The sequence below is a fragment of the Crocodylus porosus genome, unplaced genomic scaffold, assembly GCF_001723895.1.
Source record: "Crocodylus porosus isolate Cpor-Errol unplaced genomic scaffold, CroPor_comp1, whole genome shotgun sequence".
Classification (NCBI taxonomy): Eukaryota; Metazoa; Chordata; order Crocodylia; family Crocodylidae; genus Crocodylus; species Crocodylus porosus.
The window spans coordinates 24,776,185-24,788,426 of NW_017728951.1; the positions used below are offsets into that span (position 1 = coordinate 24,776,185).

A 12,242-nucleotide genomic window follows, 5' to 3' on the forward strand; every position below is an offset into this window, starting at 1 on the left:
ACAACACACCCATTAGAGCAGAGGGCCTGGGAGTGCAGTTGCCTCTGGGACCGCCACAGACACGTGTCTGCAGACCCAAATACGTGAAGCATCATTGCATAACACAGGCTTGGCCCTCCAGACTCCAACCGGTTCTTCTAGGGCTCCTTCCTGAATAAAGTCATAGAAAAACTGGGCTGGAAGGGGCCTTCAGAGGTCATCCAGTCCAACCCCCTGCCTGATGCAGGCTCAGCCCTATCCAAAACACCCTATACAAACCCAGTGCTCAATCTCTTAGCAAAACCATACAGCCACCCCAATGCAACGAGAGGCACAGCCCTCGGACCAGCCACAAGCAGGTGGTGGCCAACGTCCGGCTGCCGAGAAGGTTAATATATGCTGGACAGGCCCCAGGCTGAGGCCGTGTCCCCACTGCAAAGGAGGGCAAACCCCCACGGTCCATGCCGATCTGACCACAGGCAGCCGTTTAAATCCTTGCAGCCAGGGTCCAGGTCCCAATCCCTGCCTCAACTCGGCCCCCGCTCCTTCCTCCAGCTCCTGGTTTCTTCCTCCTGAATTATGCACACAGCCTACCACTACTTTGCCCATTTCCTCCACCTGGAGTGGCCACATATGGAGGTCACTGGTGGGATCAGTGGAGATACCCCTTGCCGGGTGACAGAAGACAGTGGCAGCAAGAGCAGTGGTTTTAAAAACTCCTTGGACATTTATTTCTTCCTCCTCTTATCTGGCACCTCAACATGTCCCATTTCCTTACCCTTTAGTATTGGGAGTCATGATTTTTTTGCTCCCTCGCCTTACAGCAGGCTGAAACCAATGCGGCTCAGACAGCAGCTCATATGCTGAAGGTCACAGCAGAGGCATATCAGAGGGTCTTTGGGTAGGACCTACAGCAACCGTGGCAATTTGCAGGCGAAAGCTTGGCGGATAGAAAGCATCTTAAAAAAAATATATGTATAAGGCATTTCCAGGCTTCGTTGCAACCCACGTCCGAGCTGAGCTGAGGACGAGGGAGCAAATGGGTGGTTTTGTGGTCTGTCTGCAACACGGCTCGGGGACTGAAAATCTGACTCGGACAATTCAGCCCAAGGCCACGGCAGAGATCCTTGTTCCTTTAAGACATTTGGTTACTCGTTGCACAGGGAGAGGAGGAGGATGCCTACGTAAGGCCGGAGGGGGCAAAGGTGAAGGCTTGGAACGAAGCTGCCCGGCGGAGAGCAGAAGGGCGCGCGGCTTCGGCTGCAGTGGGAGGTCCTGGGGCGTAATGGGTTTGACCCGCAACAAGTTTGGCCGAGACCGGCCTCCCCTGGGAAGATCAGAGGGGTAGCACCATGTGTGCGCTCCCTCCGGGCCCTGCTCAGCAGGGGCAGGGAGCTGTTTAAATTGGGGAAGGGGGCAGAGTGCTGGAGACGGGCCTGGGGGAGGCTGTGCAGCGGCGGAGCCAGGCCTCAGCATCCCCCAAGCCAGGCTGCCTGCTCAGAAGTGCCAGGGGACCGGCGAGGCTTCTCCAGGCCTGCGGCTGATGGACCTGCGGTGCTGCGTGGCACCCTCTGCTCGCTAGGGCAGCACCTCAGCCCAGCTCGCGCGTGGGCCCAGCCGGGGGAATCCCCCCGGAGACCCAGAATCCAACCAGAGAGCAGCCGGGAGTCGCTTCAGGTCCTCTCCTCCGGGAGCAGGGGGCGGTGGGGACGGGGACCAGGTGGGACTGGCCCCGAATGGAGGGTGCAGGGATCCGGAGGGCTCCAGGCCCTGTTCACAGCCCCTTGTTGAAGTAGACGTAAGGCACTTTGTCTCCGTGCGCGGCCACGACGTGGGCGCGGAGCTCCGGCTCCAGGCTGGACAGCGCCATGGAGCTGCGAGGAGAGGAGAGGAGAGGGGGTGAGAGCCCGCGCTAGTCGGACGCGAGCTGGCTGGGGGGAGCTGGTCGCCAGCCTTTTGTTGGGCAGCTCCCGTGGGGCCAAGGAGCCGCTCCTGGCGCAAGGGGTCACGTTGCAGCCTCCCCCGCCCAGGGCAGACCCGTCTGGACAGAGCAGCTCTGGCCCAGAGCCGCGGGGGGAAGGACAAGCCAAAGACCCCCCTGGTACAAGGCATGGTGAGAGGGGGACTGCAGCCCTAAGGGAGGCAAGGCGAGACCGCCGGGCTTGTACCATCTTTGCGGGAACAGCGCGCAGGCCGCCGGCACCATGAACAGGAGGCTGTGGGGAGATGGGCAACCACGTTACCAGAGACAACCAACACCCGCTCCCCGAGCAACAGCCTGCCTCTATGGGCCCTGGGAATCACCCTCTCCCAGACCCAGAGGCGATGGGACTGATGGACCCCGGCATCTGCATCCTCTGGGTACCTACAGAAGTAGGCAGGAGGACTGGGGATGCATCCAGGGGACCTAGGGACTGATATGCCACCTAAGCCCTTCTCAGCATCTGAGCCCCCACCAGGGAGCCCTGAACTCACAAAGCCTTGGGAGACTCAGAGGCCACAGCTCTGGGGGGGCAGCACAAGGGGCCCCTGGGCTCCTCAATGCCCACAGCCAAAGCAGAGGATGGCCACCACTCAGGGCACACTCCTCTCGTTGCGCCAGGCTGTGCCCCGGTCACAGCAGTGCCAAGTGCTCTGCAGGGTCCCACCGGAGCTGGGCGTGCTCACAAGTGCTGGATATTGGGCTCTACACGATGACGGAGACAGCAGCCCTGGGATCTGGAGAACAGCCACGGTCCCAGCTGCGAGGTACTTACAAGCCCCCGACCAGCATCACTTGCAAAGGTGCATGGAGGACCCGGATCCTCTGCAAAGGGATGAGAGGAGAGGAGTGAGCTCCTGAAATCCCAAGCCCTGGCTACCACAAAGCCCGCTCATGGAGAAGGGAGCTAAATTTGTGGCCAGGTCTACTACAGTGTGCAGCCTTTTTTCCTGCGTGTTAGATGTGCATGCATTTCTGAGCATCACTGAAGGTCTTCTACACCACTGATACTCAGGCTGTGGCCTGCGGGCTGGATGGGTCCGGAAATTTGCGCTGCTGTGACTCTGGGATCAGACCTGTGGACCGGCCCTTTGCAATGGGTTGCGCACCCCTCTCCAACACCCTGCCCCATCCGCCCAGCGTCCAGGCCCGTCACCCCCCCGGCCAGCGAGGGGAGCCGGGAATGGACGATGGCACAAGGGAAGGACGCCGATGTCTGTGGAGCTGGTCTCAGGGAGAGCACGGGTGATGGGAAGGGGTCGGCAGGGCCGTGGAGATGCCTGACCGCCGGGAAGGTGGAGCTGGGGCAGAACAGAGGACGGCTCAGGCCTCACCTTCATAAAGGGAAACTTCTCCAGCTGCTCCATGATAATGGGGAGGATAACTAGCAAAAAAGGAGAGAAAGAGAGAGAGAGAGGAGTCAGTCCTCAGCCACCTCCAGCCCAATTCCAGCTCAGCGCTTCCCAGAGGGGCCTCAAAGAGGAAACTGGTCCCAACACAGCAAGATTTACCCAAAATGGGAGCTCTGAAGGCCATCCTCCTCCGCCCCCAGGGCCAGTTGAGGAGACCGTGTGTGGGGCAGGGCCTCGTCTGCTATCCTTATGCACGCCAAGCCATAGCGTGGCTCCTCTCCTGCCTGCAGCGTCAGAAGGGGACCAGCACCCCACGGGGGGATAGCGGGGAGTGCCTGGGAAGGGGGGCACCAGAGGCACCGTACGGTGCTGCAGGGCGGCTCCTGGCGGGGGCTGCTGAGGCCTGGGTCTCGGGGGTGTGCGTGGGCATGCAGGGCAGTAGCAAACTCCCCAGAGGCCGGACAAGGAGGAGGAAGCCATGACCGCAGAGACCATCGCTCCGGACACGGACAAAGGATGCCCGTGAGGGGTCCCCGGTTGGCTGTCAGAGCAAGCAGTGCCCAGAGCTCCCTAGAGCTGCAGCCATCCTGTGCCTCCCCTCACCCAACCAGTCGCGGCAGGATCCCTGCCTCTTTCTCTGCAGGCACTTACTCATGCCAGGCGCGGCCATGGCAATCCTGGAGATCACCACCTGTGTAATCCCCTTGGCAGCGGCTCTCTGAAAGCAAGAACGGGCACGTCTACGAGGGCGATGCCACAGTCCGAGCGGCCCGGTTGTGTCCTCCAGCCCTGCCCCCACCACGTCCCCGGGGGTCACCGCGGCACGCTGAGGACCACAGGGGCGAGCGGATGTCCAGCAGCTCTGCAGACACCTCTCCCGGCCCGGCCCCTGCGACCGCTGCGGGGGAAGCGCGAGCCTGGGAGACCCCTCAGCATGGATGCCGGCACCAGCCCACCCGCCCCAGAGCGCCCAGACTCACCCTGGAGAGGCCCAGCTCGTTGTTGTTCTCGTCCGTCACGGCAATCCCACTGATGAGCTCCCTAAAGGCAGCAGGCGGGCGGCTGTGGGTGCTCGGGGCCGAGGCGCAGGCTGGGACCAGCCCCCTGCACCCATGAGCCCAATGACACCTCCTCCCCTCGCCCCAGAACAGCCCCTGCCCGGCCCCTCTGCCCCGCATCTCCTAGGCTTAGCCACTCGTCCCAGTGCATCACGAGTAGGGAACGAGGCCCCAGTAGCACCGATGAGGTGCAGTCACAGGGGAGCTGGGCCCATTGCCCAGGGGGTTGCAGCCTGGCTTTTAACTGGTCTGACTCCCCATACTCTCCAGAGACAGCACGGGCCCCTATGCATGCTCAGCAGGCCTGCCTCTGGGCCAGGACCCCCTTTCAGGATGCGATGCCCGAGGTGACGCACTCCTGTCCCATGCACAGCGCTGCGCTAAGGCTCCCTAGGCTGGAAGGGACACAGGCAGGGAGGCCTGGTGCCGCCCAGCCCCACGCAGGGCCTGGCTGAGACGTGGGGGGGCTGCCATAACAAGGCCCTAACCCACAGGAGCAGGTTCTTCCCAATCCAGTCTCGCTCCCTTGCTTGCAACCCCCAGAAGCCGCCGTGCCCCTGGCTTGGAGGCTGCACTAGTCACCCCCCACAGCAAGCAGGCCAGTCCCTTAGGAGGCAACTGGCGATTCAGCTTTCTAAATCTTGGCTGGGGACCCCAGCATCCCCAGGCCAGGGTCTGCCCGCTTCAGGGTGGAGATCCAGGGTACAGACCCAGCTGCCGGGCAAACTTAAACTAGCTGAAGCAATGCTGCCATCTCCGGGGCACTGCTGGAACAGCGCTCCCCCGCCCCATCTTGGTGCAACATCTGGGCCCATTGCAGATGGGTTGTGCTGCTCCCGCGCCCTGCCCCTGGCTAGTCGGTATGGGGAGAACCGGGCAGAGGGTCTGGGTCACCGCCTCCTGACCCTGACAGTGTTGGAAAACCCGAGCAAAGGGCTTTGTAGCTGCTCTGCCCAGGCCTTGTTTCTACAGGGCTCATCACCAGGCACCTTCTGGCACAAGGAAAACTGCTGTGTGCCCAACACTGAGGTACCCACAGCTCGGTGTTATCTGCCCTACAACTGTCCCCATAATACTGAATCCACCCGCTGCACAAAGCGGGCAGTTGCAAGGTCAGCCACACAGATGCACGCGTGCATGCACACACAAACACGCCCAGCCCTTGCAGAGCCAGAACTCGAATCCTGCTCTGCGTGCAGGCAAACACGGGCCTCTGCCGCGAGAGCTGCAGGAAAACACCAAGGCTTGCAATAACGGCAGGTGCTGAGCCCCCGGGAGACGCACCACGGGCACACCTGCGTGCACATGCACACACACATATCCTTGGGTCAGTCACAATGGCCTGGCATGGAAGGAGATGGTAACAAAGTCCAGAACAGGTCCTTGCGCACCGAGCAAAGGCCCTGAGCAGAGCTGCCAGCGGCTGGCTCAGTAACCGACACCGGGAGCCCGCGCGGGTGATGTCAGTTGCCTTGCACCATGCCAGTACACGTGCCAATATGAAGACAACCAGTCATCAAGCTCTGTGGCCAGTGAGGGTGGGTCCTCTGGCTCCTCTTCTTAGGCCAAGTCATGGGGATTTTTCAGTTTCCTCCACACTGGCAGCTCCAGGGAGGGGAGCCAGACACAAGCCTTCGTGATCAGCTCTGGTCTGGTATCGCTCTAGGAGTCCGTCCAGTCCTCCACCCTGTTCCCAAAGCACCCAGAGGCAGAGGAAGCCCCATGTGCTTTCATCATGGATGAACTCACCACAACGGTGAGCCCAGCATGCCCTTGGTGCCAAGGCTACCGGCATCCGGGGCTGCATCGGCAGGAGCGGTGCCAGCAGACGGAGGGACGTGATTCTTCCCTCTATTCAGCACTGGGGAGGCCACATCTGGAGTCTCGTGTCCAGCTGTGGCACCCCACTGCAGAAAGGATGTGGACACACTGGAGAGAGTCCAATGGAGGGCAACAAAAGTGGTTGTGGGGCCTAGGGACAGGACTGGTGAGGAGAGGCCGAGGGAAATGGGCTTGTTTAGCCTGCAGAAGAGAAGACCGAGGGGGATTTGATAGCAGCTTTCAACTCCCTGCCGGGGGGCTGCAAAGAGGAGGGAGCTGGGCTGGTCTCAGTGGGGGCAGGCGACAGGACAAGGAGCAATGGCCTCAGGCTGCAGCAAGGGAAGGTGAGTTTGGATACTAGGAAAAACTCTCACTAGGAGGGTAGTAAAGCACCGGAACAGAGTACCCAGAGAGGTGGTGGCATCTCCATCCTGGGTGGTTTTGAACACCCAGCTAGACAATACCTTGGCTGGGGTAATGTAGCTGGGCCTGGTCCTGCTTTGAGCAGGGGGCTGAACTTGTTGTGCCCTCCTGAGGTCCCGTCCCCCTGCATTGTCTGTGATTCTATAACGAGCCAAAGGACCAACACTTTTTCTCTGCCCCATGGAGCCATTATCTAACAACTGGATGAGTGGGTTTGAAAACCAACCAGTAACAACTTTGAGCTGGCACCAACTCCAGCCACAGAGAAGTAGGGCTGGAAGGGACCTCAAGAGATCACTGACTCACCAGGAACCCAGGAGTCCCGGCTACCCAGGTTGGGCTCTCCTTGCCCCTGCCTCCTCCGTGCTTGGTTGCAGATCCACCCCCCAGTCACACTCCCACAGGCAGAGCATTGGGTAGGACCGACTTACTGTTGCCTCATCATGGGGATATTCACACAGTTGGCGGCTGCGACCGCGGCGAAGGGGACCCAGCGTGCCACGAGCGGTGGGGCTCTCTGAGGAGGAAGGAGCGCCAGGTGAGCAGGGCCCTCGGACGCCGGGGGCATCGAGGTTGCATGGACAGAGAAGGGGAGCAGCCCTGTTAGGGCCCTGGGACAGGCGTTTCCGACCCAGCGGCTCCGCAGAGGGGCAGCCCCAGGTTGTCACCTTGCACCCAGCCACCTGAGACCACCAGACCTCCTCGATCCCGCTGGAGGGGTCAGCCGGGGGCTAGCAGTGGCCTCCAGAAGCAAGTCTCCTGCCTGCCCCCCGATCCCACCCGTTCCCTGGAACGGCCCACGGTACCTTAGTGTAGAGGTTGAGTCCCACAGCAGTTGCCAGGGCGGTGCTGGTGGCAGTGACATAAGCCACTCCAATTTGCCTGGAGAGGGGGGAAACCCACCTGTGACTCAACAGTCCCCCAGCACAGCCACTGAGCCCCTGGCTAGGTCACTGGGGTTGCCTCCCGTGTCCTCCCTGGAGCCCAGGAGACCCCTGTTATTTGGCCATACCCCAGGTGCAGATGCAGCTACGCTGCTCCCAGCTGGGAAGGAGCCTGGCCCTGTGGAGACCTGGTCGCAGACACCCCATGCCCAGGACCCACCATCCAGCCCTGCTGAAGGTGCCTGCAGGCCTCCCCCACCCCTCAAACCCTGCTCAAGAGACTGGAGGCATCTAAGGCGAGCTGCGGCTCAAGTGGGGAACATCTCCCAAAAGCCCCAGGTTTCGGCTGGCAGCAGAAACATCGGAGAAAGGCTCCTAACTCCCAGTACGCCCCCTCCACAGAGCGGGGGGGGGGACACTACCCCAAGCCACCCAGGAGCTCGGGGCCTCTGGGCATGTCTGGGGTCAGGGTGCACAGCTCCGGCTTGGACCGGGGCAACACTCACGTGAGCGAGATGGGGCAGGCGGCGTTCCGGTTGGTGTAGTTCACCAGGGCATTGAAGGACTGGTTCACCCACTGCCAGAATACCACGGCAGGCACCGTCCTGCCAGGCAGGGAGGCCAGAGCTCAGAGTGGGTGCAGGAGGCTGCGCATGGGGCCTGGCCCCCCAAGAAGCAGGGCATCTGAGGTGCCCCGTGGGGGGGGCAGGGGAGAGCAAACAAGTGCTAGAGCGGGGTGCGGGAGGAACAAGACACCACGCACCCACCCCAGCTGGTCTCTTCAGGATCATCCCAGAGAAGAAAGCAACCAGCGTGGGGCCCAATGCAAGCTCGGTCCCCAAATACAGCAGAGAGGAGCACTGAGATGAGGAAATAAAAGCAGGAGGGCCCCAAAACGCCGCCCAAACACCCCAGGGCAGAGATTAGGAGAAGGTGAACACAATACTGGGACTGTGGAACCACCCCGGGGCAGCAGCCCCCCCAGCTCAGAGGATGCAAAGGACAAAGAGAGGCAGGAAAGCAAGCGGCTGGCTTTGGTTAATCATTAGGAAAAGCCTGAATCAGCAGTGGAGCATGGTTAATAAGATAAGGGAGAACAGGGAGGGTTGGTGGGGCCGGGAGACATTTCCATCAGGCACTGCAGACTTGGTTTTGAGCCCTGCTATTAGGCTGTGTCAGAGATGGGGGTGGGGAAGGCCGCAGAGGCAGACAGTGCCACGTTTCAGGGAGCGTGGAGCCTCCCGGGTGTTTTGGAAAGCCCCAGCACAACTGGACCCCGCCAGGGAAACACCAGAAAGAGTGGCCGGTGCTCCTCTGGCCTGGGCATCCCCTGCCATGGGGCATCAGGGAGCGACACACTCGAATTAAGCGTGCCCTAGAGAAGAGGGCGCCGGGCTAGGAACCGGGGCACCTGCGCTCCTGGCAGGGAACGAGACCACCCCCCCGGCGCCGCGGCTGCCCGCCCGCTCCCGCAGCCTCGCAGGCAGGACGCGCTTTGTCCTCGAATTCAGGATTTCTGCCCCCAGCGCGTCACTCCCAGGAAGGCTGGCACGTCGAAATGTGGTAGAGGAAGAGAGGGCAGGACGCGACGACAGCTTGGGCCAGGCCGGGGAGGAGGCTGCAACCCCTCGAAGGGAGCCCTGGCACGCCGGAGACGCCCGCCACAAGCGAGACCTGCTCATCACGTTCCAGCGCGCCGCGAGGGCGAGATCCCGTCCAACAGCCTTTTCCCACCGAGGGGCACTGGTTCGTCCCATCTGCCCTGGCTCCCAACCCGTCCGGGGAGCGTTACCTGTAGAACTGGAGCATGAAGCCCGTGATGGCCATGCCCCCGGGCACCTGGAACGACATCCTCCCGATGAGGTTCATCTTCTCCCCGCTGTCAGGGTGGAAGGCCGAGTCGTAGAGCTTCTTGGCGTACAGCAGCTGCTCCTGGCTGGTCCCCGGCGGCACAACGCCTGCCCTGCCAACCAGAGGGCCATCAGCACCTGGGAGCACCCCTGGGCGCAGCACCGCACTGCCGTCGTGATCCCCCACCCACGATGTCCTGCCCAGGTGCCTAGAGACAGGGCTCTGCCAGGGGGAAAAGGGTGCCTCCAGCCTGGTGTCCCCCTCCACAGGGCATCAGGCAGCTATACGCCCAAATGACACGTTGCTCTAGCACGCGGGAGCCAGGCCGCCCGACTCCTTCCACCGCAGCTCTGGCACTAGCTTGCTAGACAAGTCTTTTCCTGTGCCTCGGTTTTCCCCATCTGCAAAATGGGGAGATAACGCTCCCTTTATGAAAGGCGTTACGTTCTGCTACTCGAACGCACAGCAGGGCTCAGCACTGCTCTCACAATACCCCGGAGCCCTAGGTTCAAACTCCCCCGTCGGCTGGAGCGCAAGGCTTTGCCCGCCTCTCTCCTACCAGCGGGGGCTAGATGGAAACCCCCACCAGGACGGCTCAGTGAGGAGCCTCGTGCTGCATGTCCCCCCCATCGGTTCACGGCGTGACCCTGAGAAAGGCCTCCAGGCGCCTTGGCTGCCCAGCCGCGTACCTGCAGCCTTGCACGAGCGCCTTGGCCCCGTCCAGCTCCTGCTCCGACACCAGCACCGTGCGCGGGTCCGTGATGTTGAAGAAGTGCTTGAGGCGCCCCACGAACGTGGTCTGGTCCCACCGCAGGGCATCGATGTCGAAGCTGGCCAAAGCGGGTGCCATTGCAAGGCTGAGCTGGAGAAGGGGAGCACTGGTAAACGGACCCCGCTCTCCCATGCCTGACGCTGCCCAGAGACCAGCCTCCGCAACCAACCCGTCTCTGGTAACGCCCCCCGTCCCAGGCCCACGGTCACACATCCGCACAGCGCCCAGAGCCCCCCGCCGGGGCTCGGCCTCTGTGCAGGCAGCAATCCCCGCCAGGCTCACGCTCCAGCATGACACCGGCTCCCGTGTCCAAGGTCAAGGTCAAAATGGCCAAGTCCACTGACCAAGGAGGTCAAGGGGGCCAGTATCTCCAAGCAGCTGGAGTGGGGGACAGTAGGTTTCACTTGTGCACCGTCCCTGGTACATCACCACCTAAGCTTTATTATGGGGACTGATGTGCAGCGACGTGGGTGACTGCAAGCCAGCTCTCAACAAACCACCACAACCACCAGTTTCCATCGCGCCTCGTGGGCAGGGACGATTCAGACGGGGCAACTGGAGGGCCTGCCAGCCCGACCTCACTACAACTCTGTGCCCAGCACAGGCCGTGGCTTTTACCCCCCTGGGAGCTGCTCCCTACAAACAGGGACCGAGAGCCTCAGACCGGCACCAGGATCCAAGAGCCGCTGGCATGGAGGTGGTCACAGAGCCACCGTGTTTGCTGGCAAAGAGGGGACATATCACAGAGCTGCTTCCCTGCTCCTTAAAATCAGCCTGCTGAGCCCATCACCACAAGCCCACCCTTTACTCAAACTGACCCCATTTGGGGTCAGGAAGGAATTTTTCCCCCCATGATCAAACTGGCACAGACTGGGAGGGGACCGTCGTCCTCCGCAGCGCGGGGCATGGCTTCTGCCTGGGACCTCTCGAGCATCTATTAACAACCTCTGCAGCACCAGGACACGGCCTGCCGTTGTCCCCCTGCTTTCCCGGGGGCAGGTCAGGGGGCTCTGTGAGAGTCGATTGTGCAGGTTTAGCAGCAGGACCTGGATGGGCCGGGTTGGATGAGACGTAACAATTACACCAGCATCGAACGGCACACGGCGACATGGACCGGCTGTTTCAATAACTGCTGCTTCTGCGCTCTTACGGTGCTACAAGAGGAGCAAACCCGTTGTCCCAACCGTGGTTTTATTCTGGGTTAGGACGACGGGGCTGCGCGAGCCTGCGGAGGCAGGTTACGTCGCACCCGAAGCGCTCTCCTGGTGATGCAGTCGTCCTCTGCATCTCATCACAGCCTTACACATCTCGCTGGTCCAAGCAAGCGCGTCTCAGCCTTCCCTCCCGGGAAACTCCCAGCTCTGTTTTCGGCTGTGCAAAAATCCTAGAGCCATTCTTCCTGCCCACGTGGACCCGATGATCTGTAAGGTCCCTTCCAGCCCCTAACGACTATGAAATGGCTCAGACAGACCCCCACTGCCAGAAGGGTTTTGGCACTACAGAATTTTATTTGGACACTGGGCTCAGCTTGCAAGTCACATGTAGGCGCTTGCAATATTGCGTGCCACTCTTACAAGGATTAAATTACCCGGACATCTGCGGGGAGGAGCAGTCAGCCGGGTCAGACTGTTCCAGGAGGCCCCTGGCCGAGATACAGGACCGCCACTTAAGCCAGGAGGTGCACGGTCCCACCAGAGCTAATGCCCTGTTGGACCTGGTCCTGGCCACAGGTGACGACCTGGTCAGGGGCCTCCAGGCCCTCGACTACCCGCGTGATAGCAGTCATCGCTTGCTGGAGTTCACCACCCAGCGCAGCGTGTCAAGAGCCTGCAGCAAGGTGGTAGCCCTAGACTTCAAGAGGGCCAACTTCAACGAGCTGAGGAGACTAGTGGGAGAGGCGCTGGGGTTCCCAAGGGCAGGGGATCTCAGTGCCCAAGATGAGTGGTCGTTCCTTAAGGATACGATACTCAGAGCCCAAGGGGTGTCCATCCCAACAAGAAGCAAGAGGGGCAGGAGTGCCCAAAAGCCCCCCGGCTCACCAAGGGCGTCTGGGAATGCCCGATTGCCAAAAAGGTGGCGTACACCCGGTGGAAGGGGGGTGCTGTCTCCAAAGAGGAGTAT

General features: G+C 61.5%; 1 protein-coding gene and 1 long non-coding RNA gene across 3 annotated transcripts in view; one reads left to right on the forward strand and one right to left on the reverse strand.

The window, feature by feature from the left end:
- Nucleotides 1-1,092: 1,092 nt before the first annotated feature.
- SFXN2 (sideroflexin 2) overlaps nucleotides 1,093-12,242 on the reverse strand; it is a 12,388-nt gene continuing 1,238 nt past the window's right edge. The window contains exons 1-11 of one of the 2 annotated variants that reach the window (XM_019556144.1): nucleotides 10,039-10,199; nucleotides 9,291-9,461; nucleotides 8,005-8,103; nucleotides 7,421-7,496; nucleotides 7,046-7,131; nucleotides 4,293-4,353; nucleotides 3,964-4,030; nucleotides 3,295-3,344; nucleotides 2,736-2,785; nucleotides 2,148-2,195; nucleotides 1,093-1,853 (exon numbers count right to left, since the gene is read on the reverse strand). In XM_019556144.1, the coding sequence (XP_019411689.1) occupies nucleotides 1,754-1,853; nucleotides 2,148-2,195; nucleotides 2,736-2,785; nucleotides 3,295-3,344; nucleotides 3,964-4,030; nucleotides 4,293-4,353; nucleotides 7,046-7,131; nucleotides 7,421-7,496; nucleotides 8,005-8,103; nucleotides 9,291-9,461; nucleotides 10,039-10,199 (969 nt within the window). In that variant the 3' untranslated portion in view covers nucleotides 1,093-1,753. Of the gene's footprint in view, nucleotides 1,854-2,147; nucleotides 2,196-2,735; nucleotides 2,786-3,294; nucleotides 3,345-3,963; nucleotides 4,031-4,292; nucleotides 4,354-7,045; nucleotides 7,132-7,420; nucleotides 7,497-8,004; nucleotides 8,104-9,290; nucleotides 9,462-10,038; nucleotides 10,212-12,242 lie in introns of those variants that run through there. The other variant, XM_019556145.1, reaches the window with a different exon arrangement.
- The window catches only part of LOC109324205, a 9,171-nt gene continuing 894 nt past the window's right edge, over nucleotides 3,966-12,242 (forward strand). Inside the window, exons 1-2 of the long non-coding RNA XR_002104875.1 lie at nucleotides 3,966-4,050; nucleotides 9,237-9,244. This is a non-coding gene — a long non-coding RNA (uncharacterized LOC109324205). The remainder of the gene's footprint in view (nucleotides 4,051-9,236; nucleotides 9,245-12,242) is intronic.